Source organism: Vanrija albida, assembly GCF_041260175.1.
Source record: "Vanrija albida strain AlHP1 chromosome Unknown contig_5, whole genome shotgun sequence".
NCBI classification, from domain to species: domain Eukaryota; kingdom Fungi; phylum Basidiomycota; class Tremellomycetes; order Trichosporonales; family Trichosporonaceae; genus Vanrija; species Vanrija albida.
Window position 1 is genome coordinate 1,376,897 of NW_027191424.1, and position 26,710 is coordinate 1,403,606.

At 66.1% G+C, this 26,710-nt stretch overlaps 13 protein-coding genes and 1 non-coding gene across 14 annotated transcripts; 8 read left to right on the forward strand and 6 right to left on the reverse strand.

Annotated features, from left to right (window-relative positions):
- Positions 1-325: 325 nt before the first annotated feature.
- Positions 326-2,657, forward strand: Q8F55_006659 (uncharacterized protein; the record flags this gene model as incomplete). Its single annotated transcript, XM_069355115.1, has 5 exons — positions 326-695; positions 849-961; positions 999-1,103; positions 1,147-1,394; positions 1,460-2,657. The coding sequence occupies 5 exons, from the start codon at positions 326-328 to the stop codon at positions 2,655-2,657; spliced, it is 2,034 nt and encodes a 677-aa protein (XP_069207186.1).
- A 126-nt stretch (positions 2,658-2,783) lies between these two features.
- On the reverse strand, positions 2,784-5,059 carry Q8F55_006660 (uncharacterized protein; the record flags this gene model as incomplete). Its single annotated transcript, XM_069355116.1, has 3 exons — positions 2,784-3,513; positions 3,550-4,389; positions 4,434-5,059. The coding sequence occupies 3 exons, from the start codon at positions 5,057-5,059 to the stop codon at positions 2,784-2,786; spliced, it is 2,196 nt and encodes a 731-aa protein (XP_069207187.1).
- Positions 5,060-6,201: 1,142 nt separating this feature from the next.
- Q8F55_006661 (uncharacterized protein) lies at positions 6,202-7,324 on the forward strand (the record flags this gene model as incomplete). Its single annotated transcript, XM_069355117.1, has 3 exons — positions 6,202-6,688; positions 6,735-7,071; positions 7,114-7,324. The coding sequence occupies 3 exons, from the start codon at positions 6,202-6,204 to the stop codon at positions 7,322-7,324; spliced, it is 1,035 nt and encodes a 344-aa protein (XP_069207188.1).
- Positions 7,325-10,392: 3,068 nt separating this feature from the next.
- On the forward strand, positions 10,393-12,371 carry Q8F55_006662 (uncharacterized protein; the record flags this gene model as incomplete). Its single annotated transcript, XM_069355118.1, has 5 exons — positions 10,393-10,729; positions 10,783-11,196; positions 11,248-11,282; positions 11,320-11,655; positions 11,703-12,371. 5 exons carry the CDS (start codon positions 10,393-10,395, stop codon positions 12,369-12,371), a joined length of 1,791 nt encoding a protein of 596 aa, XP_069207189.1.
- Positions 12,372-12,730: 359 nt separating this feature from the next.
- Q8F55_006663 lies at positions 12,731-12,816 on the reverse strand. The gene has a single exon. It is a non-coding gene; the product is annotated as a tRNA-Ala (tRNA).
- A 277-nt stretch (positions 12,817-13,093) lies between these two features.
- On the reverse strand, positions 13,094-14,927 carry Q8F55_006664 (uncharacterized protein; the record flags this gene model as incomplete). The annotated part of the gene is made up of 4 exons (XM_069355119.1): positions 13,094-14,304; positions 14,340-14,575; positions 14,612-14,674; positions 14,710-14,927. The coding sequence occupies 4 exons, from the start codon at positions 14,925-14,927 to the stop codon at positions 13,094-13,096; spliced, it is 1,728 nt and encodes a 575-aa protein (XP_069207190.1).
- A 190-nt stretch (positions 14,928-15,117) lies between these two features.
- Q8F55_006665 (uncharacterized protein) lies at positions 15,118-15,769 on the forward strand (the record flags this gene model as incomplete). The annotated part of the gene is made up of 4 exons (XM_069355120.1): positions 15,118-15,181; positions 15,215-15,258; positions 15,299-15,423; positions 15,478-15,769. The coding sequence occupies 4 exons, from the start codon at positions 15,118-15,120 to the stop codon at positions 15,767-15,769; spliced, it is 525 nt and encodes a 174-aa protein (XP_069207191.1).
- A 114-nt stretch (positions 15,770-15,883) lies between these two features.
- Q8F55_006666 (uncharacterized protein) lies at positions 15,884-17,850 on the reverse strand (the record flags this gene model as incomplete). Its single annotated transcript, XM_069355121.1, has 3 exons — positions 15,884-17,089; positions 17,376-17,484; positions 17,522-17,850. The coding sequence occupies 3 exons, from the start codon at positions 17,848-17,850 to the stop codon at positions 15,884-15,886; spliced, it is 1,644 nt and encodes a 547-aa protein (XP_069207192.1).
- Positions 17,851-18,336: 486 nt separating this feature from the next.
- Q8F55_006667 (mitochondrial 54S ribosomal protein uL23m) lies at positions 18,337-19,584 on the forward strand (the record flags this gene model as incomplete). The annotated part of the gene is made up of 2 exons (XM_069355122.1): positions 18,337-19,281; positions 19,447-19,584. The coding sequence occupies 2 exons, from the start codon at positions 18,337-18,339 to the stop codon at positions 19,582-19,584; spliced, it is 1,083 nt and encodes a 360-aa protein (XP_069207193.1).
- A 220-nt stretch (positions 19,585-19,804) lies between these two features.
- Q8F55_006668 (uncharacterized protein) lies at positions 19,805-20,734 on the forward strand (the record flags this gene model as incomplete). The annotated part of the gene is made up of 3 exons (XM_069355123.1): positions 19,805-19,952; positions 19,985-20,237; positions 20,272-20,734. 3 exons carry the CDS (start codon positions 19,805-19,807, stop codon positions 20,732-20,734), a joined length of 864 nt encoding a protein of 287 aa, XP_069207194.1.
- A 79-nt stretch (positions 20,735-20,813) lies between these two features.
- On the reverse strand, positions 20,814-21,916 carry Q8F55_006669 (uncharacterized protein; the record flags this gene model as incomplete). The annotated part of the gene is made up of 6 exons (XM_069355124.1): positions 20,814-21,190; positions 21,223-21,303; positions 21,340-21,387; positions 21,419-21,482; positions 21,517-21,698; positions 21,742-21,916. 6 exons carry the CDS (start codon positions 21,914-21,916, stop codon positions 20,814-20,816), a joined length of 927 nt encoding a protein of 308 aa, XP_069207195.1.
- Positions 21,917-22,478: 562 nt separating this feature from the next.
- On the forward strand, positions 22,479-23,726 carry Q8F55_006670 (uncharacterized protein; the record flags this gene model as incomplete). Its single annotated transcript, XM_069355125.1, has 6 exons — positions 22,479-22,735; positions 22,771-22,872; positions 22,909-23,111; positions 23,146-23,327; positions 23,360-23,404; positions 23,469-23,726. The coding sequence occupies exons 1-6, from the start codon at positions 22,497-22,499 to the stop codon at positions 23,724-23,726; spliced, it is 1,029 nt and encodes a 342-aa protein (XP_069207196.1). The 5' UTR covers positions 22,479-22,496.
- A 795-nt stretch (positions 23,727-24,521) lies between these two features.
- Q8F55_006671 (uncharacterized protein) lies at positions 24,522-25,061 on the forward strand (the record flags this gene model as incomplete). The annotated part of the gene is made up of 1 exon (XM_069355126.1): positions 24,522-25,061. The coding sequence occupies one exon, from the start codon at positions 24,522-24,524 to the stop codon at positions 25,059-25,061; it is 540 nt and encodes a 179-aa protein (XP_069207197.1).
- Positions 25,062-25,572: 511 nt separating this feature from the next.
- Positions 25,573-26,330, reverse strand: Q8F55_006672 (uncharacterized protein; the record flags this gene model as incomplete). Its single annotated transcript, XM_069355127.1, has 5 exons — positions 25,573-25,712; positions 25,754-25,812; positions 25,850-25,892; positions 25,963-26,100; positions 26,135-26,330. 5 exons carry the CDS (start codon positions 26,328-26,330, stop codon positions 25,573-25,575), a joined length of 576 nt encoding a protein of 191 aa, XP_069207198.1.
- Between the last annotated feature and the right edge of the window lie 380 nt (positions 26,331-26,710).

A 26,710-nucleotide genomic window follows, 5' to 3' on the forward strand; every position in this document is an offset into this window, starting at 1 on the left:
TGCCTCTCCCTCCTCATCCTCTTTCGCATCCCCTCTTCTTGTCAACCATCCCATACTCCAACATTCTCATATCGCCTCTCTCTCTCTCCTCCATCGCGTCCCATTGTGTCTTTGCCGTCTGCCACTTTGGCCTGATCTTCGTCAAGCATTCATCGTCGTCTGCCTTCCCTCAGCGCTCCCGTCAAGTAGCCTTCCCTCACCAGCCCGCGAGTGGCCTGGGCGCGTTTCAAGCCTAATTTCGCCTTCCCTGGCCATTCGTCCCGTCCTAACCCTCGACCGTGAGCAGTGAGCTGAGGCCAGTCAAAGCTTTGCCTCTCGTTACACCATGAGCTTCCGCCCTCCGCGTGGAGGAGGCGGGGGACACCGTGGAGGTGGTGGACATCGCGGACGCGGCGGTGGATTCCGCGGCGGCGGTGGAGGACCTCGTGGTGGCGGACGTCATGATGCGGGCCGATATGACCCAGAGCCGCCATTCAGTGAGAACAACGGCGGTCAGTTTAACCAGCCACCACCGACATTCAACGATCGTGGTGACCGCGGCGGACCGAGCTACGGTCGCGACCGAGAGCGTGAGGACCGTGGCGGAGATTATGGTCAGCGCTGGGATCGTGGTGATGGCCCAGGCCCAGGCCGCGGAGGCCACGGTGGCCGTGGCGGTGGGCGCCACCGTCGAGGTGAACGTGAAGACGCGAACGGTAAGCAGGCATGCCGAGTGAGAGACGTCGTGTGGGGTTGAGTGAGACGATCTGAGTGAGGGGCCAGGCCGCCCAGAGCCCGGCCTTTGTCAGGTGTAACAGCGGTCGATACAACGGAGTCGTCCAGGTAGAACTACCATCTCACATACACAGGCCGTACGTTTGAGCTCCCGGTTCCGGCACGCGATGCGCCGAGTGAGCAAACGCGTCTTGAGCGGCTCGCAAGGGAACGTGTTTCGAGGACGCTCTTCATCCGCAATGTGGCGGTGGGTTGACCGGGCGTGAGCTCGTCTAACTGGACAGTACGAGACCGATTCGAATGAGTTCAGGAGCCGCTTCGAACAGTTTGGCCAGGTGGCAGAGTGGTTCGACGCGATCCGTAACCGCGGCCTTGTCTTTGTGACCTTTGTGCGTGTAGCGTACTGCCTCGCCAACACTGCTGACGCGTCAGTACGATATCCGTGCCGCAGAAGTAGCGCGCCAGGGCATGACCGGGACCAAGCTGTTTGAGCGCCCCATCGACGTGCACTACAGTTTGCCCAAGGAGAAGGACCAGGACGGGCCGTGCGATGCCAGCAAACACCAGGGGTCGCTCCTCGTTACTCTGCACCCGCGCCGCCCACTCGAGGAGGACGACATTGGGAACGCGGCGGTACAGTTTGGCGAGATCAAATCGGTCAAGACGACCGGGTACCAGGAGTGCGTGTTGTCGTGTCGCGTGGCGTGCTGTGTGGCGTGGCGGTCTTGTGTCTGACACCAGTCAGGCAAAAAGTCGTCGAGTACTATGACTCACGGGCTGCGGTCGATTTCCAGAGGACGATGGACGGCAAGCCGTTCAAGGGCGGCGATCTCGAAGTCAGGTTTGTCTGGGACGTCGGAGACGTCGTCAACCCTGACCCAGTGGCTGCGGAGAGGGAGTATGACGGCGGCGGCCAACAGCCCCGTGGGCGGAACAGGCGCGAGTCGCGCGGAGGCTATGGTGGTGGGCCAGGGCGATTCAACAACCGGCGCGACGATCGTGACCGGCGCGACGACTCGCGCGACGGCGGTGGGCGATACGACGACCGGCGCGAGCCTCCAGCGCGGTATGATGACCGCCGTGAGTCAGGCGGGCGGTACGATGACCGGCGTGGTTCGGGCTCGTACCGCGATGAGCCGCGACGCGACTACGCGCGCCAGGAGTCGCGGTACAACGATGCGCCCCCCGCTGCCCCTCCGTCGAGATTAGACGAAGCGCGCAAGGTGCAGGATCTGCTCACTTCGCTCGGCAACGCGGCGAGCATGGCGAACAAGCCGCCTGCGCCGCCACCTCCGCCGCCTCAGCCGGCATACCCCCCGCCATCGAGCTACGCTCCCCCCGCGCAGGTGCCGCCGTACCCTCCGCCCGCGCCGTACGCGCCGCCCCCGCCAGCCCCCGCACCAGCCCCGTACGCCGGCTACCCGGGGCCACCACCAGCGCACTACCCTCCCCCAGCAGCAGGAGGGCACTATCCACCCGCGCCGCCGCCGCCCTCGTACCCGCCTGCACCGCCGGCGCCAGCGCCAGCGCAGCATAACCCGTACGCTGCGCCTGCTCCTGCCCCAGCGGGCCACTATCCGCCGTACCCGCCCCCCCAGCACCAGTCCCCGCCGCCACCCCAGCAGTACAGCGCGCCTCCCCCGCACCCGCCGTACCCGCCCGCGGCGTCGCCCCCTGCTTCGGCGTCCTCGTCCCTCCCCGCCAACGTGCTCGCGCTGCTGCAGAACCCGCCGCGCCCGAACGCTGCGGCACCGCCACCCTCCTACCCGCCTCCACCCGCACAGAGTTACCAACAGCACCCGCAGCACCCTTACCCCCCGCCACAAAGCCACTACCCCCCGCCACAGCAGCAGCAGCAGCAGCAGCAGCAGCACGCCGACCAGGGGTACGACCCCGCCAAGCCCAAAGACGTCGACTCGCTCCTCGCCATGCTGAGACGGTAGGGCGGCGTAACCACACTGATGTAATGCCCAGTAGCAGGGGCCAGAATGAATAGCATGTTACATATTAACATCAGGTGGTGCCGGTCTTCACACCTCTACGCTTCTATAACTGCGAACACGGCACACTCAAACCTTGTTGATGAAGAGCAGCTTGCTCTGGTAGTCGACGCCGGGGAGGCGCGAGCTCGACCAGTCGAGCTGGAGGCCGACGCTGCGGAGCGCCTTGCCCGAGTGGACGACGCCGTCAATCTCGTACTGGGCGTCGTCGTCGAGTCCGTCGAGCCTGAGGCGCGGCGTGTCGACCTTGATGCGCGCGAACATCTGGAACGCGAGCAGCACGGCGCTGCCCTCGGGCGCGACGTACAGCGCAGCCGGCCAGTTGGACTTGCCCGGCAGCGCGAGGCGGTACAGGTCGCCGTGGATGACGTAGGGGTTGACGCGCTCCGCAAGCGCCACCAGGTCCTTGATCTGGGCGCGCTCCTCGGCGCTCATGTGCTCGAGCTCGAGCTCGAACCCAAAGCTGCCGCCCATGAGCGCGACGTGCGTCCTGAACTCGAGCGGCGTCGCGCGCCCGACCTGCTCGCCCGGGCTCGCCGAGACGTGGCAGCCCATCGCGCTGGGAGGGTACGCGAGGCACGTGCCGAACTGGATGTGCAGGCGCTCGATCGGGTCCGTGTCGTCCGACGTCCACTGCTGCGGCCAGTACTGCAGGATACCGGGGTCGTACCGCCCGCCGCCGGACGCACACCCCTCGAACAGGACGTCGGGGAACGACGTCGTCAGGCTGTCGAGCACGCGGTACAGCCCGAGCATGTACTTGTGGCTCGCGTACGGCTGCGGCGTCTCGTGCATGTATCTATGCTGTCAGTGCCGCCTCGTGGCCAGAACCCACCTGTTGTTGTCCCACTTGACAAAAGCAATGTTGGCCATGCGCAGCACGTTGCCGATCGCCTCGATGATGTAGTCCTGCACCTCGGGCTTGCCGAGGTCGAGCACGAGCTGCTGGCGCGACTCTGTGCGCTCGTGCTCACCGGCGAAGAGCACCCAGTCAGGGTGCGCCTCGTACAGGTCCGAGCTGGGGTTGACCATCTCGGGCTCGACCCAGATGCCGAACTTGAGGTCCTGCGGGGCGGTGGCGCTGCCGACAGGCGCGACCTGGAGCGCGTTGACGCTCTTGACGAACGCGTCGAGGCCCTGCGGGAACCGGCGCGGGTTGGGGATCCAGTCGCCCAGCCCGGCGTCGTCGTTGACGCGCGGGTGCGCGTCGCCGAACCACCCGTCGTCGAGGACGAACAGCTTGATGCCGAGCTCGGCGCAGTTCTTGGCCCGCTCGTACAGCATGGCGTCGGTGAACTTGAAGTACATTCCCTCCCAGCTGTTGAGGAGCACCGGCCGCTCGCGCTTGGTCCAGGCCGAGCGCGACAGGTGGTCGCGGTACAGCCGGTGCAGGTGCCGGCTCATGCCGCCCAGCCCGGCGTCAGAGTAGACGGCGACGGCCTCGGGCGTCGTGAACGTCTCCCCTGGGCCGAGCGGCCACGACAGCTGCACAGGGTTGAGGCCGATCGACACGCGCACAATGTCGAACGCGTGCCGCTCGACGTCAACCGCAAAGCTGCCCGTGTAGACAAGGTTGAAGGCGTACGCTGCGCCCTGCGTCTCGGTCGTCGAGGCGTCGACGAGCGCGACGAACGGGTTGAAGTAGTGGGATGAGTAGCCGACCGCACTCTGGAACCTGGGCCGCGTTAGGACGGATACGAGGCACGACGCAGTACTCACCCCTGGGTGCCGGGGAAGACCGGGCGGCGCATCTCGACGCGCTCGCGGCACCAGTCGCCCGCGAGCTGGATCATCTCCCAGTCGCCCGAGGGCAGGTCGAGCGTGAAGCTGCTCGCGCGCTGAATCTCGACGGGCGTGTCGCCGCCGTTACGCAGGGTGAAGCTGCGCGCAATGGCGTTGTGCGCCGGGAAGACGGAGTAGGAGAGCTCTGCCACGAGGCCAGAGTGCTTGTCGGCCAGGTCGACGACGAGCGTGCTCACGTCGGCAGCGCCGCCAAACGTCGCCGGCAGGCCAGGCAGCGCAGGCTTGCCCTCGAGCACGCGGTGCGCGGCGTACTTGAACGCCGTGACCGTGTGCCCGGCGGCGTGGCGCACGATGAACGCGGGCAGGCGGAAGTCGCCGCGGCCCAGGTCGGGGAACTCGCGGCGCTCGTCGAGCAGCGCGCGGCCCCAAGGCGCGGGGCCGGTGCTCGCAGCCAGGCCGGGCGCCGGCGCGCCAAAGTGGTCGTGGATGAGCTCGCCGTCGGCCGCCACGTGGAAGCGGTACTCGACCGCGTCGCCTCGCAGGACGAACTCGTTGGCCGGGGTGACCTCGACGGTGGGGCGCTTCGCAACGAGCTGGGTCATGGTGAATGGTGGGGAGGAAGAAAAGTCGAGCCGGCGCCTATAGCCCTGCGGCCTCGAGCTCGCTCGGCGCCCACCGCCGATATAACGGGGGCAAGCTCGGCCTCGCTCGGTGCGTCAGCTGATTAGAAGAGCCCCGACCGGACGTGGTGCGGGGGGTGTGGGGGGGCTGCTGGGTGTCGCTGAGCGCGTCGGTCGACCTCATCGCGTGGTCAGGGGTATCAGGCGCTGGCATTATCGAATCCACGTGCTCGGCGAACGGGAATGCACTGCGAGATTCCCGTTCGAACAGCTGCAGCCCTGAGGGAAATGGGAAATGGGAGGGTCAGCGACGCGACGATGGTGGTGGACAGAGTGGGGGATAAGGTGGGGGACGGCGGGGACGGCGGGGGACAGCCGATCGGTTCCCTTCGGCCCTCGTCGCGGGCAGCACTCCGAGCTCCGCCCAGCTTGCCCGCCGAGGCGGGCGCGGCGTCGCAGGATGCGCAGCGGGTAGCTTGGTGCCTCTGCGCGAGCTTGGCACTTGCGGGGCTGCTGAAGGCCGGCCGGCTGTCGATACAGGGACAGAGCCGCCCGGGGCCCGAATGAATGATACGGCGTTCAAGAGAGCGGGCCGAATGTCGGCGCATCGACGGGCCGATTTTGTTTTGCACACCCGACGCTGGGCTCTTGGTGTTGTGCCTTTGACACCTCTTACCTCTTGGCAGTCGTCCTCAAGCGCGGCTAGATACCCAAGAGATGCATGACGCGCGAGATGCCCAAGATCTCATGACTTGGCTTGTCGCATTTGTTGTCCACTCTCGTCCCTCCACAGCGTTGTCCCTCCACAGCCAGCAAGCCTCCCCGCGTTGCTAGACCCACTGCCAGGCTCATGCAGGAGCACTCATCGCCACATCAGTCGTCTCGAGTGCATGCAATGCATCGCGCAGCTTACCTCGCTCAACACTGATGCACTGTCGTTGAAGGACTGCGCGTCTCGGGGTTTGCGGGGTTGCACTCAACGCGACTGGCCGGCTGGCTGGCTGGCTGACCTCCACTCACCAATGACGACTTGACCTCCACCCGCAGGGGAAGCCAACTGCTCACTCACCACCAACTCGTCCATCCATCCCACCTCGCAGACAACACAGCGCGCACAACACCCAATGGCACGCCCCACGCCCCCGCCCTTCGACGACCTCCCCCTCCAGCGCCCCGGCCCGCCCTACAACGCGTGGGGGCTCTGGGGCGCCGACGACGAGCTGGGGCGGCTCAACCTCATCACGCCCGAGGTGGTCAAGGCCGCGCGCGACGAGATCAAGGAGGGCATTGTGATCAACCTCAAGTGGGTCATTACGCTGACACCATTGACCCACCAGCATGCCCCTCGACAACATCCCGCTCAACCCCGTCCGCCAGCGGCTCGAGCACACGATGTGAGCGCGGTAGCCGCCTTCCCCGCTGACCCCAGCATCCCCAAGGGCTACGCAAACGACGACCACCTCAGCTTCAACACCCAGTGCTCGACCCAGTGGGACGGGTTCAGACACTACCCGTACCAGGACTACCCGGAAAAGGGGCAGACGGTGCACTACGGGGGCATGACCTCGGCCGAGGGATCGAGCAAGGATGTCAAGCGTCTCGGCGTGGACAGTGGGTGTCAAGCTCAAAGATTGCGCCACTCACGCTCATGATTCAGACTACACCCGCAAGCCGATCTCATCCCGCGCGCATCTCCTCGACATCGACCGGCACATCCGGCTCAACGGGCTCCCGCCCCTCGAGCTCTTCGACAACACGACGCCGATCCCCGTCAGCCTGCTGCAGGCGTGCGCCGATGCACAGGGGATCGAGTTCCGCACAGGCGACATTCTCCTCGTGCACACAGGCTGGACGAAGGCGTGGTATGCGCTTGACGAGGCTGGGCGCGAGGCCATGCCGCTCAGATCGCACCGCGCGTGCACGGGCGTCGCGCAGGGCGAGGACATGCTGCGGTGGCACTGGGAGCGCGGGATTGCCGCCGTTGCGTCGGATGTGTGAGTAGGCAGGATGGGTCGATTATGTCTGCTGACGAGCAGCTCGGCGTACGAGGCCTGGCCGCCCAAGAGGCCGGCGCTGCACGAGGTGTTCCTCTCGGGCTGGGGCCTTCCCATCGGCGAGACGTTTGATCTGCGCGAGCTGGCGGCCGAGTGCGAGCGGCTGCAGAGGTGGACGTTTTTCTTCGCCTCGGTGGCGCTCTACGTCCCCGGCGGTATTGCGAGCCCAGCGAACGCGCAGGCGTTTTTGTAAACATGGGAGGTGTGGGGTGTGGAATGGGGGTAGGTATCGGGGTCTGGGATGGATGCTGGGTCGCCATACAGTCGCATGCGATCTGTGGCCAGTAAACGTGGTATGCTTCTTCAATCGAGACCACACACACACACACACACACACACACACACACACACACACACACACACACACACACACACACACACACACACACACACACACACACACACCCACCCACACACACCACGAGTGAACCTGCGACAACCTTGGTGTCACTATTCAACGCAACGCATGAATGCACCAAAAGAGATGGCCTCGCTTCCCCCGCCCTCCCCTCTTGGATGGGAAGGGCTGACCGAATCGCCTCCACTCCCGCCGTCAAGTGCCCAGAGGGTTATCCTGCTGGGCGGCCACCCACGCCGTGTGGGTGCAACCATGTCTGACGGTCAGGTCGATGAGTTTTGGCCGATACCGGGGGTCGAACGCTGCATCTCCTGGTATTGCCAGGACAAGTGGGGTGCTTTTCCCACTAGGCAAGCGCTCGACACAAAGGCGCGAGGTGCCGGGCTGGTGCGCCGATGCCCTATGTGGGCATCTGAGCTCTGAGACAAGTCAGTCGCGCGGGCACGTGGCCAGGGCATACACTTCATTCTCCGCCGGGGCTCTCCCCCCTCCCGTGCCAACCAACTGAGCTAGGTTGTGGCTGGTTCTGCGAGTAGACAAGACTCTCCCTTCGGAAAACATCATGAACGAACCCTCGATACGAAGACCTCAGAAACCTCGCAAGCACTGCAGCGCGTGGTGCCACACTGGCATGGTCACTGACAGTCCGCGACGTCCCCGGATGAAGGGGTGTACGCCGATACCCCGCCTAGGCCGGGGCGCTGCCACACGGCCATGTCGGACGGGGCGACTGTCCCCTGCTGCAGCGCGAGACCCGCCACCCCCCACTGCACGAGATCTCGGGTTGCCGAGAGGACGTCGAGCGGGGCCGACGCGGAGACGTGAAGCCCCACGGCAGGGCAAGGCACTGCCTGGACAATAGTAAATTGACGAGCGCCACCCAAGCGTGTCGCCTTGCGCAGCGATCGTGGGGAGGCTAACGAACGGGAATAATCAGCTACATGCGCAGCCACGCAGCGATCATGACGAGGCTCGCGAACGGGAATAATGAAACTATTGGCACCGCGCCACGACTGGACGGCACAGCACACCCGTACCGACGCCGGCATCGGTGTTCAAGCGCCCGTGAGAGGGCAAAACGGGAAGAGGTGAAGCCCCACGGCAAGCCAAGGCACTGCGAACAATAATAATTCGAATAACGCCACCCCACGTCCCATGCCACCTTGCCCGGCGACCACGAGGAGGCTCGCGAACGGGAATACTCAACGATTGGCACCACGCCACGACTGGACGTGACAGCACACCCGTGCCGACCCCGACGTCGGTGTCCAAGCGTCCGTGAGAGGGCAAAACGGGGCCGATTCGGGCGCGCAGAGCTCCACAGGAGCTCCAGCTTGGCCGAGCGGAGGTGCCACGGGGCAGTTTCACGGGGCGCCGGTCCGTCAAGCAGCGCGAGCGGCGCCGATCGTCGTCTGCGGGCTCCGAGAACGGGTCGAGCGCGGCCCTACAGACCGCGAAAGGCCCGTGACGAGCCCGTGAAGAGGCCGTGGAGAGGCCGTGGAGACTCAAAATCGGAGGAGGGGAGCACGAAGCCGGCTGTCGCGGGCAGCCACGACCGGGCCACCGACAGCGATCTCGGCGATCCGCAGCCGCGCAGACCAGTACACGCCCGCGAACGGGCGCGCACCGGCCTCGAACGCCGCGTACGGACGCTCGGCGGCCTCGTGCTAGCTGACAGCTGGCCCCGATAATGCGGCATGTGCGTCATGAGGGCATGTGGGCGTGGCGAGGGCGGCCTCTGGGCCGCGGCGCCACCAGCGGCCCCGAGATTGAACCTTACCCCGCATGGGCCGAGCCACCGTGTGCACGCGGTGTGGGTAGCGGCGAGCACGCAGTGGGCTGCGGCCGGTGACAGCCGACGGTGTTACTCGCCGCCGTGATGGGTTGTTGGTGCGACCTCGAGGTGCCACTGCCACCACTGCCGCCACAGTGGAGGTCCGGGCCCGATACAGCCGGTGCGGAGATGTGCGGAGCACTCCACTCGACGGGGGGCGGGGCTCGCCCGATACGCCCTGCGCCGTGCCTGCGGTGCTTGGCGCGCTCGCTTGCTCCGAAGGCTGCTCCGCCGAGAGCCGAGTCTGGCTCCACAACGCCGTTCGAAACCCGCCCCCGCCGCGGCAGCTGATACGCTGCGGAACGGGAATGATAGCGTGCGCGTGCCAACCCCGCACGAATATTCCCGTTCGCGCACGCGGCGCCCTGCAAAATCGCCAACGATACGCGGCGGCCCCCGCCCGATGAGGTAGCCGATGGCCAAGAGAACCAGGGCTGGTGGCCGAGAGTGGGGGAGGTGGGGGTGTGGCACTGGCTTGGCTGGGCACCAGGCACAATGTGGCACTCGGCGCCGCTCCGAGTCGACCCTCCGACTAGCGCGCATCGGCATGCGGCGTGCATGGTGCTCCGCGGCGTCGACCCTGCGGGCAACGGCAAGACCGATCCGGACCCGAGCGGCCGGCACGGGTGCACGCGCTTGTGACTGCCGACCGGCTGCCGCACACGTGTGGCTCGGGGTTGGCTTGGCCACACACGGCCTGCTTCCTCCGGCCATCTGTGGCTCTCCCTTCCAGCCGGTTGCTCGCTGCTAGAGGATATCGAGCGCGCTCTACTCCCCCGTCAACCGATTAATCGGTGGCGCGCGATTGCATATGGATGCTAGAAATTCCCGTTCGACCCCCTCGCGATCAACAACCGCTCCTCCATCATCTGACCTGCAAAATTCCCGTTCGCCCTCACTAGCTGGGGCTCTGCGGCTACCTGCAAAATTCCCGTTCGTCGTCACTATCTGGGGCTCGGCGACGCCCGCTCTATCGGCCCCGGCGCTGTCGCTGTCGAGGTGCAGCGCGGTGGCCCTCGTTAAATACCGGGACCCCGCGGGCAGATGAACTCCAAGTCCACCAGCAACAATGTCGCACACAAAGGCGCCAAGCCCCGCCGCCGCGGGCACGACCACGACCACGACACCCACCCTCTCGCCCGCGTACGCTGAGGATGCGCGCGAGCTCGAGAACGCCGAGAAGGCCGTCAACGAGTACAGCGAGTTTGCGGGCGACCACAAGATGACGGCCGAGCAGGCCCGTGTCGAGGACCTCCTCCGCTCGGCCGAGGAGGCGACGCGCACCGAGCACAAGATGACCCTCATGCAGGGTCTGCGCCAGTACCCCTGGGCGTGTTTCTGGAGTATGATGATCTCGGTGGCCGTCATCATGGAGGCGTTTGACCTGACTCTTCTGGGCAACTTTTGTGAGTGCCCCCGGCGTCCAGACTCCCACTGCTCGCCCCGCTGACTCCCCCAGACGCGTACCCCTCGTTCCGCAAAAAGTTCGGCAACGAGTACATCAACAAGGACGGCGAGGTCGACTGGCAGGTGCCCGCCGCGTGGATGGCCGGCATCGGCAACGCCGCCGGCGTGACCTCCATCTTCGGTGTCCTCCTCAACGGTATCATCGCCGAGCGCTTCGGCTACCGTCGCACGACGTTCTGGGCGCTCATCTGGCTCACCTGCGTCATCTTCCTCTTCTTCTTCGCCCAGAACAAGGGCATGCTCCTCGCCGCCCAGTTCTGCGCCGGTTTCGTCTGGGGCATCTTCCAGACCCTCACCACGACGTACGCCGCCGAGGTCGCCCCGCTCCCCCTCCGCGGCATCCTCACCACGTGGGTCAATGCATGCTGGGGCATTGGCCAGCTCCTGGGTATCGCCATGCTCAGAGGTTAGACAAACGATTTTACACAATGTTGGAGTTGCTGACGCCCGCCCCCAGGTCTCCTGCACCGCACCGACGACTGGGGATGGAGGGTGAGTAACTCGGGAAAGTACAGTGCTAACCCCCTAGATCCCCTTCGCGCTCCAGTGGTTCTGGCCCCCTATCCTCATCGTCGTCGCCATCTTCGCCCCCGAGTCCCCCTGGTGGCTGGTGCGCAAGGGCCGTGTCGAGGAGGCGCGCGCCTCGCTCCACCGCCTGTACTCTGGCGACGCAGCCAAGGAGGTCGACAACGCGCTCGCCATGATCGAGCACACGATCGCCATGGAGGAGAACACGACAAAGGGCGCGTCCTACCTCGAGCTGTTTAGGGGCACCAACCTCCGCCGTACCGAGATTGTGTGTGGCGCGTGGATCGTCCAGCAGATGTGTGGCTCGGCCTTCATGGGCAGCAGCACCTACTTCCTCGTAAGTGGATACCACGTCCCCCAACCACCCCGCTCACACCCCCGCAGGAGCAGGCCGGCTGGTCGGTCGAGAACGCCTTCTCCATGACCATGGGCTCGCACGCCATCAACACTGGCGGCACTTTCATCGCCTGGATCCTCATCGGCATGGGCATCGGTCGCCGCGCCCTCTACTTCTGGGGCTGCGCCTGGATGTTCACTGTCCTGCTCATCATCGGTGGCATCTCGCTCATCGGCAACAAGGCGTCCTCGCTCGCCATCGGCATCATCCTCCTCACCTGGCAGGTCGCGTACCAGTTCACCGTCGGCACCGTGTGCTACTCGCTCGTCGCCGAGATCCCGTCCCGCCGCCTCGCCATCAAGTCGGTCAACCTCGGTCGCGGCATGTACAACATTGTCGGCGTCATCAACAACTCGTACCACCCGTACATGCTCAACCCGACCGCCTGGGGCTGGGCCGGCAAGACGGCCTTCTACTGGGCCGGCACGTGCTCGCTGTGCATGGTCTGGATCTTCTTCCGGCTCCCAGAGCCCAAGGGCCTCACGTTCTACGAGCTCAACGCCCGCTTCGAGGCCAAGATCCCCGCGCGCAAGTTCCAGTCGGTCGACATCGACGTCTGGGCAAAGGACGAGAAGAACATGGGAGCTGCGCACGCCGCCCTCGACAAGCAGGACAACGACAACGCCGCGGGTGTTGGCCGCAAGACCATTGTATAGGTGGTGAAGAGGTGTGAGTGGTGGAGGTTGTTAGGGGGGAGCAAGTGGCGGAGGTTTGTGAGAGGGGAAGGGGACAGGGGCGAGAGTGAAAAGGATAGCAAGACGACGTGAGGAGGAGTGGGAGAGCTTGGTAGTGACAGGGAAGCGGGGTAAAATTGGACAGAATGGTCTTGAATGCAAGTATGATTACGATGGCGATTCCAGTGCACACAGAGTGGAGCATTGTAGTACAAAAGGGCTAAGGAGGGAGAGGGGAGGAAGAGGAAGGAAGAGGGTGCCACACTGCCGCCACTCTTGGTTCGATGCTCGCCACGTGGCAACCCTCACCCAAGGCAAACAACCCAAAAAGTGATTATTACTGGACGAGTTAGGAATCGAACCAAAGACCTTGTCAACTAGGGAGAAGAGTGCTAATGACACGCTCTACCAACTGAGCTACACGCCCTGTAGTAAATTTTGATGTTTGTTTGGGCGCGCGGTTGCATATCAGTGGAGCATTAGGCAAAAGGAGCATGGACTCAGATTAGGCAACTCCTCCCCCCCCGCGCTCAGTGCAATGCATTGCATGATGTAGCTACTGTATTCTGTATTCGTGCAACAGTGTCGTGAAATGGTGGGAACTGTGGGTGAAGGAGGGAATTAGTGAGTCTGCTTGCTTGGATGTGGGTATCGGGGGTCTGGTTGGTGGCAACTTGGTGTGGACAGTGTGCGCGCTGCTGCCGCTACACTCGCCAGCGCTGGCCGAGAAGGAAGAGGCCGAGGGCGCTCACAACACAGCCAATGGCCGAGATGAAGAACGTCGTGCTGAAGCACTTTGGCCCGTAGCAGAGGGTCTGGTCGGTCGACGCGTCCGGGGAGACAGGGGCGTCCGACACGGCGAGGAAGGCGTACGTGTACGAGAAGATGGCCGAGCCCAGCGCAGGGAAGTATGACACGAGGCCCCACGCGAGGCCAAAGTTTGTCGGGCCAAAGTGGCTCGACGTGATGGCGGGGGTGAGGGTGAAGATTGCGCCGTAGAGGGTGCCGACGCCGGCGGACAGGACCCAGAAGTGGGGCTCGTCGTCGAGGTATGCCGCCGACCAGGCGAGCACGGCGCCGAGGCCGACGGTGCAGAGGGAGCAGAAGGCCGAGCGCGAGAGGATGATGGGCTCCTGCTGGACAAAGTAGTGTGACGGGGCGGTGGGGTCGTCTGAGCGCGGGGCGGGGACGGCGACGGGTGCGGGCGAGAGACGGTCGGCCGCGAAGCCGGTGAGCAGGCGCGCAACAGTCGAGCACATGGACAGGATGAGGACGTGCTTGTTTCTCAGCTCGAGGGCCGACGACTCTGCGGCGGACGCGAGCGTCGAGACGGACAGCAGCGGGTGGCCCATGGTCTGCGCCATGAACTGCTTGATGGCTGCGAGCTGCTCTGGCGGCAGGAGGCTCGTGAGGATTGTGCCGATTGTCGCAATGATCATCTCTGACGGGCCGATACACAACGTGAGGATGCCGCCAAACGCCCAGAACCCAGGGTTCTTGATAAGGCGCACGGTGTTCCACTTGACCTCCTTGCCGCTCATTTCGGCCTCTACGTCCTCGCGCGCGGCCTCGACTCCGCCGATAAGCAGCGGCGTGCGCTCGTCGAGGTGGAGGCTCGCACTGAGGTCCGCGGCCGCCTCGGCCGGGCCATAGCCGTAGTGGTAGTCGCTGTCGAAGGACGCCGCGTCGTCGACAATAGGCAGCTCGGGGAGCGTGACGCGCATGAACACGGCGCCGAAGAGGTTGACGCCGAGGGACAGCAGGCCGAGGAAGGTGATGTAGCGCACGGCGTCGAGCTCGCCATCAGCGAGCGTGAACCACCGCGAGAAGGACGACAGGAAGGACGGGGACAGGCCGATGAGCGCGAGCGGGAGTGACAACGACAGGGTCGGGTATGCGGGAAATGAGAGTGACGCTGGAGTCAGCACCAGCCACCGGGTGGCGACTCACCCGTCGTCAGCGCCGAGAAGTAGCTGCCGACCGTCGCGGCCCCGACGGCAAAGTAGCACGCCGTGAGGACGAGATACGCGTTTGGCGCTGCGTCGTCAGTCGCGCCGAGGACGGCCGCGAAGGTAAAGTAGCCCGCGGCGCCGAGCAGCGCCGAGAGGAGCGAGCCCGCGCGCGGGCCGTAGTGGTCTGTCAGGGCGCCGACTGGCGCCGCGCAGAGGTAGACTCCGAGGATGCCCCTGTCGCGAGTCAGCGCGCTCCTTCCCGCCACCCACCCGACGACGATGGTCTGCGCCTGGGTGCCGTTCAGCCCGAGCTGTTTGGACACGACTGGCCCGCTGCGCCGTCAGCTCAACCCACCCCAACGACGCACTAGGTAGACCAGCAGTACACTCCATTCGCCTGCACGGCGCTCAGCGCAATGCTCGTGCACATGAGCGCGATGCGCACGCTGCGCGGCTCGTCGCGGCGCCACCAGCGGCGCTTGGCGCTCAGCAGCGCCGGGATGTCGGGCGGCGCGAGCCGGTCGGCGCTGTAGCGCCGCTCCTCGTCGTACAGGATGGTCGGGGAGGGCGGGGGCGAGTCGGCCATGGTTGTGGTGTGGTCGGACGAGCGAGCGCGAGCGAGCGTGTTAACGTTGTCTTGGGGTGGAGTCGTGTGCGACAAGCGAGCCGATGGCGGGCCAAATGCATCCGGCCGGACTTGCCCGCCAGCCCTCACTGGCTCGCTACTTATCTCGAGCCAATCCATCAATCCCCAACGTCAACATTCCCCCACCACCATGTCCGCGCCAAAGTCGCAGCGGGTCGCGCCCCTCCTCGCCGGCGACGAGACAAAGTACAAGCGTGCGTGTTTCTCGCCGGCTCCGCTCACCCTAGGCCGGTATCGCGGGCTCAAGGAGCTCGTCAACGACCTCAGCGACGTGCGTCTTCCCGGCTCCCACACTCCCAGCTGACCGGCAGGAATCCAACCTCCTCGCGCTCCGCGTCCACCTCATCCAGCGCAGGCTCTACGACCACCACATGGACGTGTACGGCCGCCCGCCGCCGCCCATGCCCGTGCCGGCCGATGCGAGCTGGGCGCCGCTGTGAGTCGGGCGCCGCGACGCCCCGTCCCCCGCCCCGCTGACGCCCCCGGCCAGAGTGCAGAACGCCGCAACGTACCCCGAGGACACGGGCAAGCCCGTTCCCCCCATGACGCCGCCGCAGAAGCGCGCGCAGCTCGACAACCCCGCGTCCAATGCCGCGTCGGGCCCACCTTCCCCGTCCTCAGAGGCCATCCTCGACGCAGCCGGCCTCTCGGCTGCGCCATCACCCCGCGAGCGTGAGCGTGAGCGCGAGCGCGAACCCCGCGACTCGCATCACTCGCGCAACGCTAGCCGCAAGTCGCGCGCCGACGACGACGACGACATCCTCATGGGCGACGACTACTAGCGTGCTACCGCTGCGTGCGACCGCCGCATAGATTCCATTGTACCATCCAACCTGTACAGCACCCGCGGGACAATGCATGATACCCAGTACGAATAGTCCACCCCACTACACACCCTACACCTGCTCAATCCTGCGCCGTGCGTCGCGCGCCGACGCCTCAAACTTGCTGATCGTAGCCTCGCCCGCCGTCTTCATCTTGGCGTGGTGCGCGGTAAACTGCTCGCGAATGAACTCCTCGACTGTCTTCTTCTTCTCAGCCTCGGAGAAGCCAGATGATGAAGGTGCAGCGGGCGCGGTCACGGGCTGGCCGCTCACGATCGCCTCGACCGCCTGTCGGACACTCGGTGAGGGCACAGCGGATGGCTGGGCCCGGGCAGCAGACTTGGGCGGTGGTGTGGGTGGCAGCGCAGTGTTGACAAACCTCTCGAGCTGCGAGAGGGGAGGGGCGGCGGGGGCTGAGCGCGGTGTCTTTGTCGGGGCTGGGATGCGGCTGCGGGCAGGCTCTGATACTGGTTCGGCTTGTTCTTCGCCCTGTGTCTCGGTCTTCTTTGTCACCCGAGACTTGCGCGGAAGGGGCTTCGTTGCGCGCGGTGTGTCGGCAGGCACAGACTCCTCGACAGTAGCGGCGGCGGCAGTAGACTTCTTCGGCCGGCCGCCCTTGCCCTTGGGCTTGGGCGCGAGAGCCGCCTCTACTTCAGCCTCAGTCGGCAGCTCGAGGTCGTCATCAGCAGCGATGGGCTTGACAGGCGATACAGCAGCCGATGCCGTCGCCTTGCTCGTAGTGGCACGCTTTGCCCGTGTCTTCTTCACTGGCTCGGGCTGGCTTTCGACCTCGATCTCGTCGTCGTTCGCAGCAGCCGCCTTGCCACGGGCCTTGGAAGCAGGAGCCTTGGCCGTAGACGCAGCCAGGGACGCGGCAGTGGAAGCCTTGGGTGGTCTGCCACGGCGTTTAGGAGCGGGCGCGGGCTCCTCCACCTCAACAACCTCGGGCTCAGGCTCTGCTTGTTCGCTTGCCTTGCCTCGTGTGGACGCAGCTAACGATGTGGAAGCGGTAGACGCCTTGGGCTGGCGTCCTCGGCGCTTCGGCGCAGGGGCAGGCTCCTCAGCCTCGACGACCTCTGCTTCTGGCTCCTTGCCGTTGGTGGAGGCGGCTAGCGACGATGCAGCAGTGGAAACTTTTGGTGGGCGGCCACGGCGCTTGGGAGCAGGGGCAGGCTCCTCTTGCTCTTCGACGTCCATGGCCTCCGGTTCGGGGACAGTTGCCTTGGTGGCACGACCCTTCTTCGGCGCAGCAGTCGACTTGGTCGCCCTTGGTTTACCCTGCGACAATCAGCATCACTCGGCGGCACTGACTCACCTTCTTTGGGGCCTCCTCAACTGTGGCGTTGAAAAACGGACAATCAGGCGTTCTGTTGTGGTGGACCTCACTGATGGTCAGCCAAATCGCCCATTGTCACTCACAATGGGTCGTCGCCCTCCTCCCACTGCTCAACCTCATATCCACACAGAGGGCACGCCGTTAGATCCTCGGCGGCCGAGCTCGGCGTGGAGATGAACCCGGCTTCAGCGAGCTGCTGTTAGCTGTGCCCCACCACTGCCAACTCACTGATCGAACTGACGGCACCTTGTGTGGCCACCAGTCACCAAACGTCTTCTCGCGGAACGCCGTGTTCTTGGTCGAGTTGGGCAGCGCGTCTAGCGTCTCATACACTAGTCTGCACTGTCAGCCAACGGCCCTGGCTTTCAACTCACCGTCCCCTTCCCTCCCCCGTCGACACCTCGTCAACCTCTATCCTGCAGACCACCTCCTTCCAGCCGCAGCTCCCCTCACGCTTGAGGTGCTCTACAAACGGGTCGTCATCCTCGTCCCAGCCGCCGAGCTCGAGGTCGCACATGAAGCACTTGCACGTGTCATGCGTGTCGACCGCCTTGCCCGGCGCATGGTAGAAGCCTGCGCGGGCGAGGAGCTCGGGCGTGAGGCGCGGGTGTGTGGCATCACTGAGGGGGAACCCGACCTTTGCGCTCTTCTTTGGCTTGGTCACAGCCTCGAACGAGGCGAGACGTGCGTCGAGGCGCTGCATGGGGGAAGGGGGAAGGGGGAAGGTGTTTGGTGTCGGCGCTGGGGTGATGGCGGTGGGTGGGGTGGCCAGTGGCTTTGATGAAAGACAAGCGGCGACACGTCGAGCAGTCCTCAGGTGACTGTAAAGAGTACAGTAGTGTTGTTGTCGACTTTGCCGTGGTCTTTGTCGAAGAGTGAGATGTCTTGACCTGTTTGTGCTCTCTCCTCTCTTCGCTCCTTGTTGTTGTCTTTGTCTCGTCCTTTGGTCCACCCAGGGCGACGCGACTGACCCTACTCATTTGATCCCGCAAAGTCAACTTACAGGTAGGCCTGTCATGAAATAGGCACGCCAAATCCCAACCCGCACGCCTTCCCCTCCACCCCCGCTTCCGACATTTTCCACCTTTGCAGCCCTCGAGATTTCGAGGCGCGCGACTTTGCAGCAGCGACGACGGCCGACAACAGCAGCTCGCTCACTCACTCACTCGTACATCACACCCCCACCACAATGTCGCGCATCATTCGCCGTGCGCTCTCGACCTTCCCGCCATTGGCGGCGCCCGGGCCATCCTCGACAGTAACGACCGCGCCGCTCGCAGTCAAGAAGAGGCGGGCCGAGTTCCCCTTCGCGCAGCGCTTGTCTCCTTTGACCGACCCGTCAAAGTTCCTCGGCGAGGGCGCCGAGCCCTTCCCCGCAGTGATGGAGGAGCGCTTCCAGTTCCTGCGCTCGCGGGGAGTGCTCACGGGCGACGAGCAGGCCGAGCGCGGCTTCTTCCTTGAGACTTGGCAGCAGTACCGCAGCCGTGAGCGTGGTCACGGCGTCATCGGCATGAAGGAGCACGCCGAGCAGGCCAAGGAGGCGGGAGACAAGTCGGCGTACATCACTGGCCTCGAGCAGTTCTTCCTCGCCGCTAAGGCCAAGCGCGACGGCGTCGAGTACGAGCTGCCCGAGAACGTCCGCCCGACGCTCACCGGCCACCGCATCTACCTGCCCAACATCCAGATCCGCCTGATGCGCAACCACACTGCTCCGGGTGAAGCTTACGACCCATGGATCGCCACGTTCCGCATCCCGCCCAGCATGACGAAGAACGACCTGCGCTCGTACCTGCTCGCGGCGTACGGCCTCGAGGTGACGTTTATCCGCACCGACAACTACCTGGCGCCTCTGCAGCGGTACACTGGCGGCGTGATTGCGCGTCCCGGCGGCAGCAAGAAGAACTACAAGCGTGCGGTTGTCGGCCTCAAGGAGCCGTTCCACTACCCCGACGACGTGGAGGAGATGCGGGCGGGCCAGTGGGGCGGCGTCGAGGCGGGCGAGGCGCAGGCCAAGCAGCGCGAGTCGGACCTCGAGCAGGAGTACGCCATTGATCAGGTCAAGCAGTACCGCAAGGCGCTGGCGATGAAGATGCACAAGGGCTGGCGCTGGCGGTCGGCCACGCACGACAATGCGGTGAGTGGTGTGCGCGAGCGCAGCGAGCACGGGGGAGGAAGCGGAGGGCAGATAACGGCTGGGGTGTGGCTTTGGCCACGCTCCGATACCATCATCTCTCGCGTCACTCCCGCCTCATCCCTGCACGATGCTACCCCACGGGACACACACTGACTCTATTCTCAGGGCAACACGATCCGCGAGATCATGCGCCGTCGCGAGGCTCGCGAGGCGGCCATCGACGCCGAGGTGGCCAAGGGGCGCACGCTGGTGCCCGAGGAGCCCGAGCCCGAGCCCGAGGCGGACGCCAAGGTTGCGGCTTAGGCGTGCGTGCGGGATTCAGTCATCACATAGGGGGAGGCGAGTAGTCAATAGATACCCATGCATGGTCGCATTGAGCAGAGCGGGGTGCCGGGTTGTGGACTTTGCTGCCACCTGCCGCGTGTGAATTTGCTCCCGGGTCAGGTCGGCAAGCCTGACGTCAATTGGATCGACTGCCGACATTGTCGACGTTGACACTCTCCCAACCACAACCACAACCACAATGTCGTCCTGGGGCTCGTCAAGCGACGGCGGAAAAGGCAGCGGCAGCGGCAGCGCAAAGGACGGCGAGCTCCCGGCCGGCACGCGCGGGCTCTCGCCCTACGAGATCCAGATCACCAAGGACGCCATCCGCCGGCGCATCGATGCCGGTGAGCCCTCCCCCCAACGCAGCTAACATTAGGCGAGATCAGCCAAGCGGACATCGACGTCCTCAACTCGACGTACCGCACCATGGCGGGCGGGCTGCTGGCCGGCGGCGCCATCTCGTTCGCGGGCACGCTGTGGGCGCTGCGGCGGCGCCGGCCGCTCCCGCGCGCGCTGTTCCGCTGGACGGCGGCCACGTTCATGGGCGGCCTGGGTTCGTTCCTCGGCTTCACGGTGGCCGGCGCGGCCGCCGCGCTCGAGGTCACGCGCAACATGCCCGACTCGCAGCGGTGGGTCCTGTGCCAGGGCCGAGCTGACAGCAAGCAAGATGAAGGTGTTCCAGCAGATCTCGATCGACACGAAGCGCGCGATCGCAGAGCACCGGCTCGGCATCCCGACCGGCACCGTCATCGAGCACCGCGCCGGCGTGCCCGACTCGGACACGCTCATCACGGTCGACAAGTACCGCGGCGCGTCGGGCAGCGTCGACGCGTACCAGGTCGAGGAGGAGGCCGCTAGCCAGGAGGTGCGCGCCGTCGTCGACACGCTCGACACGGTCGACGAGGCGGCGGCCGCGCGCAACGGCGTGCTTGGGGAAGTCGCAAAGGTCGACCAGCCCCCCAGCTGGGAGAAGCTCCGCACCACGCGCCCCCCGCGCCGTGGACCCGCTGGCCAGCCTGGCGCCGTCGACCTCAGCCCGGAGGACGAGCTGCGCAAGCGCCAGGCCGAGTTTGACGCCATGCTCGACCGCGAGCGCAAGGGCGGCAACGACGGGGACAAGTGGTAGGGCGTGGTTGGTAAAAGCCAAAAGTACACCACAAACATTATTGCATGTATTTAGCGTACTTTGCCTCGTCGCGGCTGCGTCACTCGACAATCTTGGCCACGCCCGTGTTGACAAACGCGTCGACCTTCCACCCGCCCTCGCGCGGCTTGACGACGCCCGCCTTCTCGAGCACACTGGGGTCAGCACCGCCGATCTGGCACACGTACGTGAGGGTCGTGAAGACGACGGAGCGGCTGACCTCGGGGAGGTGGTGCTCCCACTTGACCGTCTGGAGCCAGTCCTTTACGTCCTCTGGCTTCTGGCCAAACGTCTGCGACACGAAGGCGACGGCCGCGCCGTCGCGCGACGCGGCCGAGTCAAACTCGCGCACGTGCGGCTGCAGGCTCGCGAGGAAGCGGGCCACGGCGTCGTCGTCGGCCTTTGTGCTCGCCGCAAACGACCAGGACGGCCACGGGGCTGCCGTCAGCTAGACCACAGCGCCTACTCACTCTCGACCGAGCCGATGAAGCGCACCTCGCCGCTGTCGACGTAGGGCTTGGTCGTGAACCACTCCCAGAGGAAGACGGACGCTGGTGTCAGTGCTATGTACACGGCGCTACACTCACTCTCTCCCGCGTTGACAGAGTCGCGGAGCGGCTTGAACTGGCCGTTGACTGCCGTCAGCGGCGCCACGCCCACACCCACCCTTGAACTTTGGCTGCTCGTCGGCGCCCCAGCCCTCGCGCAGCGCCAGCACCGACGCCATGACCTGGGCGTGAGCGAACGACACACCGCAAACCCACCTGCGAGCCCGAGCCGAGGCGCGAGATGCCAAACGTCGTGCCCTTGAGCTGCGCGACGTCGGTGTACTTGCTCTCCTTGCCCGTGATGATGGCCCAGCGGAGGGGCGAGGCGATGTACCTCCCGACGAGGCGGTAGGCGTCCTGGCCGTTGGCGAGGCCGGCAATCAGCGCGTCGGTGAGTGCTGTGGGTCAGCGCGCGTGCTCCTGCCACCGGCGACGACGCACCAATGCACACGTCGATCTCGCCGGCCGCGAGCTTGACCTGCATCTCGCCCGTGCCGCCCGGGCACTCGACGAGCTCGATGTGCCGCCCCTTGTCCTGCGTCGCGAGCTGCAGCAGCGGCGAGAGGAAGTGCTCGCGGTGCCAGCCGACGCGGAGGGGGGTGGTGGGGGCTGCCATTGTGGTTGTTGTTGTGAGAGCGTGAGATGGGAACGGAACGGCGACGAGGTCGTCGGTGGGTCCGACTTTAGAACTCGACGTCAGAGGGGAGGTCGCGGGCATCTCCGCGTCGCTTGCGTCGCTAAGCGCGGGGGGTGGTGGCAGCGAGGCAAGGCTCGAGCAGCAGCATGCATGCATGCAGGTCCGAGTGTCCGCTCGTGCTGCGTCTCTGCCCCAGTCGAGTGCGAGTGCGAGCCCCAGCCACTCAGTCCCCCCCAAGATAAGACAAGACAGTCCGCCCGACGCGCCAAAGCTCACCCCACAGACGTGCCTGCCTCGGTGACTCGTCGGTGACTTTTGTGGGGTCGGTCCACTGCCCCAAAGTCGAGCGACGAGTCGACGCGACAGCGACTGACGCGACGCCGACGGCGAGTCGTGCGACGACGAGAGCGCCGAGAATAAATAGCAGCTGCCTGCCCTCGCAGCTCGCTTGGCCAACTGCCTTGCCAGACTCGTGACGACACACCTCGTGCCGACGACCACCCTCCACCTCCACCTTTAACCCCGCCGACTTACCATCCATCGCCCACACCGCCACACCATGACAGACACGCACCCACCCACGAGCGGCACCAGCACGCCGCACCAGCACGGCGAGAGCAGCACGCACATCCGGCAGAGTGGCAGCGGCGGCGCGCACCCCTCTGCCGGGGCGCCGCCGGACCCGAGCGTCGAGTACACTTTCGGCCTGCCGCCGGCGCGCGCTCTCGCAGGCCTGAGCGACGCGAGCCGGCGGAGCATCGAGCACTTTGTCGCGCACGGCGTGTCTCCCGAGCCTGAGTGGGTGTGTGGGCTGGCCGAGCTGACGCCCGCAGCGTCGGGCTCGCGCGCCGCGCCGCCGTGCTCATCGCGCTCTTCCAGCGGCCCGGAGAGGACGGGCTGCGCGTGCTCCTCACCACGCGGGCCAAGCACCTCCGGTAGGCTGGCGCGCCGGGGCGAGCTGACGGTGCCAGGCGGAACCCGTCCCAGACTGCTCTGCCGGGCGGACAGAGGGACGCGACGGACCCGAGCGCGGCGTTCAACGCGCGGCGCGAGGCGTACGAGGAGGTCGGGCTCCCCGCCTCCCACGGCGCGGTGCACATGCTCGCCGTGCTCGCCCCCGTGCTGACCGTGCTGCCGCTGCACGCGCCGTTCAAGCACCACATTGTCGTGACGCGTGGGTCGGGGCGAGGGTGGCTGACTGACCCCAGCCGTCGTGGCGTTCATCGACGACCCGGCGCTGGTCGACACGCTCGTGCCGAACCCGGACGAAGTCGACTGTATCTTTGACCACCCGCTCGGCGCCGTCTGGGCCGGCGAGCCGGACGAGGGCGTGCGCCCGTCGCTCGCGGAGCACGGCGGAGAGTGGTGGCCCCACGACGAGGACTATCACGTGGGTGGGCGTGCACGCGGCGCTGACTCCAGTCGACCGTCGACCGCGTCGGCGCGACGGGCCCGTACAGGATGCACGTGAGTGCTGTGGCGGCATGGGCGAAGCGAGGACCGGCCCCCTCTGACACTCTGACACTTGTAGCGCTTCCGCACACGCCACTCGCCCATCAAGGGCTTCACGTCCAACGTGCTCATCTCGGCCGCGGCGGTCGCGTACGCCGCCGAACCAGCCTACGGGCACTTTGCGGCCGGGCAGCGGCGGTTCAGCGACGCGATCCACGAGGTGGTGAGCACGCTGCCGACGCTCAGCAGCTCGCCGCCGCAGAACCGCAAGCCGCTCGAGTGGGGCCTGCTCGCTGGCGGGTCGCAGGCGAGCGGCGAGACGTACTACCAGCAGTGAGGGGGCATGCATTATGGCGGTTTTGTTGTGGGTCAGGAGACGAGGCGCGGGGATGTTTGTTGTGGTGGGCGGCAGGCACCAGGGAGAGGGGTGGGGGGTGGCTGGGCGGGTCGATCTGGTCGGCATTGTTTCGGGCCGCGGCTGTCGAGTCTGGCAGAGTCTGGCGCAGACTGAATGCATGGCGCGGGGTCGTGGGCCAGACAGCGTCGACCAAGTCATGTGCATGCATTGCGTGAGCCAGAGCAGAGCGAGCCAGAGCAGAGCGAGCAGTTCCGGCCGCAGAGAGATGCAGCCAGCCAGGGCCAACGAGCGCGGCTTGACTCCCGGCGCCGCTCTGCCCGCCCCTCGTTTCGCCGGCGCGGAGGTCGACGACGAGCACCGCTGGGCTTGGCGCGGCCGTCTTGGCCGCGAGGTCGTTGTGGTTGCTCCTCGTCGTCGTCGACTACTCTTGCCATCGCACTATCGTTATCAATTAGCGCAGTGGCCCCGGCCCGACCCCCGAGCTTGTTTGTTTGTCCTCGCCCCGCCGCCGCCGCCGCCGCCGACGCCGCCGACGCCTCGGACGCCAGACGCCGCCAACACGAGCAGACGCCGCTGTCAGCACGACAACCCCTGCCACGGCGCTGCCATCTCCGCCTCTTCCTCGAGCCCTCCCTCTGGCGTGATCGTCGCATCGCACGACCCGCGTGCTCCCCCCCCTCCCCCACCCCCGCTCCCACGCTCCCGCGGCTCCCACATTCCCCGCCGACAGCCGCAACTCCGACATCCCCATCACTCCCCCCTCCCCACAACACCATGCGGACCGCCCTCCTCGCGCTCGCGCTCGCGGCGCTCGCCCGCGCGCAGGACACGACGACGGCGCCCGGCGGCGTGCTCACCACCTCTGCGGCGGCAGTGACCTCGGTCGTCGCGCCCACGTCGGTGCTCACCACGGCCGCCGTGCCCACCACCACTGCGGCCGTCGTCGACCCGCTCGACGTCACGAGCACGAGCTCGCCCCTCGTCGTCGTCGTCACGTCGACCGGCGCCGCGTCCACGTCGCTGGGCCTGCTGCCCACCACGTCGCCCACGACGACGATCACCACCGACGGCGCCAACGGCGGAGGCGGCTGGCAGCCGGCCCCGACCGTCACGGGCACGGTTACCGGCGTGTCGGCCCAGTACGGGGGCCCGCAGGCCGGCTGGTCGTACGCGACGACGGTGAACGGCGCGCCGAGCAGCCGCCCGCCAGGGAGCAACTCGACGGTTCCCGCTGCCGTGCCGACCGGCGGCGCGGGCAGGCCGGGCATCGCGCTCGGCGCGGTGCTCGCGGCTGTCGGCGCGGTGCTGCTCTAGGCCGCCCCACGCTACCTTCTCGGATCTCTCGACCATACCCCTCGACTATTCCCGCCCGGACATTCATTCATTCGACCTGATCACACGCCCGATATCTTGGCTAGATCGCTAGCTCGGCGATGCTACGTGTTGCGCCATGGCAGAGAGGTGTTGCAGGTGTCGCTGACCGCGGCGGGGCCACCGGTGACTGACACGAGGGAAGGTGGAAGCGCGACGCGGTATGCTTATCTGCGGGCGTGTGCGTGTGGACGCGTGTGCAGCGCGCGCGCGGCGTGTGTTGACGCAAGGCAACAGATCCATCCGCCGCCCCAATCCCCGCCCCCCCCCCCCCCACCCCGCAATCAAACCCTCTGCATGCCCTGCGCGAATGTCCACACCGTGTGTCTGCGTGTGTCTACGTGAAGAGTCGTCGGCAGGGCCAGCCAAAGCAAGAGCGGAGCGAAACGAAGGGAGCGTGAAGGTGGCCAGCGACAAAGGCTGCGAGTGGCGAGCGACAGCGGCCGGGCACAGATCAGAACATGGCACCAGCAGCCACAGCGAGCACGGCGCTCGCGCCGACGAGCACGCGGGGCGCGCCGAGGGCCGTTGCGCCGGCCTTGGTGGGGCTACCTGCTGGCTTGAGCGTGAATGTCTGGCTCGTGGCGTAGATTTCTGCGGCGGCGGCGTCAGCGGTGCCTTGCCCCACGACGCACGAGACGGCGTGTAGAAGTCGGCCATGACGACGTAGTAGCCTTCTCCCGGGTCCTGCGTCCTGCGGCGTCAGCGTGCTTGCTCGGCACACAACGCACAAGTAGGAGAGGGTCACGTCGATTTTCTCGGCCGTGCCGTTGACTGGTGGCGTCGGCGTCAGCGCCAGCCCATCGGCTCGTCTGTACGGTCCGCCCCCCGGCCGTGCACTCACCGCCCTGGGCGACCATGGTGCCGGCGACCGGGCCGTCCTTGGACTTTGTCGTGCCGTCGTTGTGCAGCGTGAAGCTGACGAGGGCCTCTGCGCTCGCGACCCACTTCCAGCGCAGGTTGTTTGTCGCGCCGGTTACCCCTAGGCGTCAGAGAGCAAGGAGAGGGAGGCTTACACCAGTCCGAGTTGCCGGGGAAGGTGACGCGCGTCTGGCCGTCGGCGCTGAAGCCCGGCGTCGTTGTCGGGCTAGCCGAGGCCGTGGAGCTGGACTTGGAGCCCTTTGTCCTCGTCCGTGTCGAGGACGAGGACGAGTCGGCGTCGGCAGCGAGCGCGGAGGCCGCGAGCGCGAGGATGGCGAGGGCGAGCCGCATGGTGGGGTGGGGTGCCGGATGGAGAGGTGGTGGAGTAGTGTGCGTGTGACTTGTTGTGGGTTGGCTCTGTCTGTCGCCGTCGCCGAGTGCCAAGCGTGCCGGGGGGAGAGTGGCGAGTGGCAGCCGGGTGACACTGAAACACACGGCCGAATATAGCAAGGTTGCTTGGCTCTGGCGCTCCACCCATGATGACGACTGTGGTACAACGATGCTCCCACCGCCATGCAGCAGACTACACGCCGCCGGGCTGTGGATGCACGACTGCACCTCACCTCGCACTGCAGCGCCGAGCACCTAGCGGTCGTGACCGCCGCTCTTGCTGCTGCGGATAAGCGACCCTTTGCGCACCACCTGCGGAACCAATACCCCCCGGGCCCCCG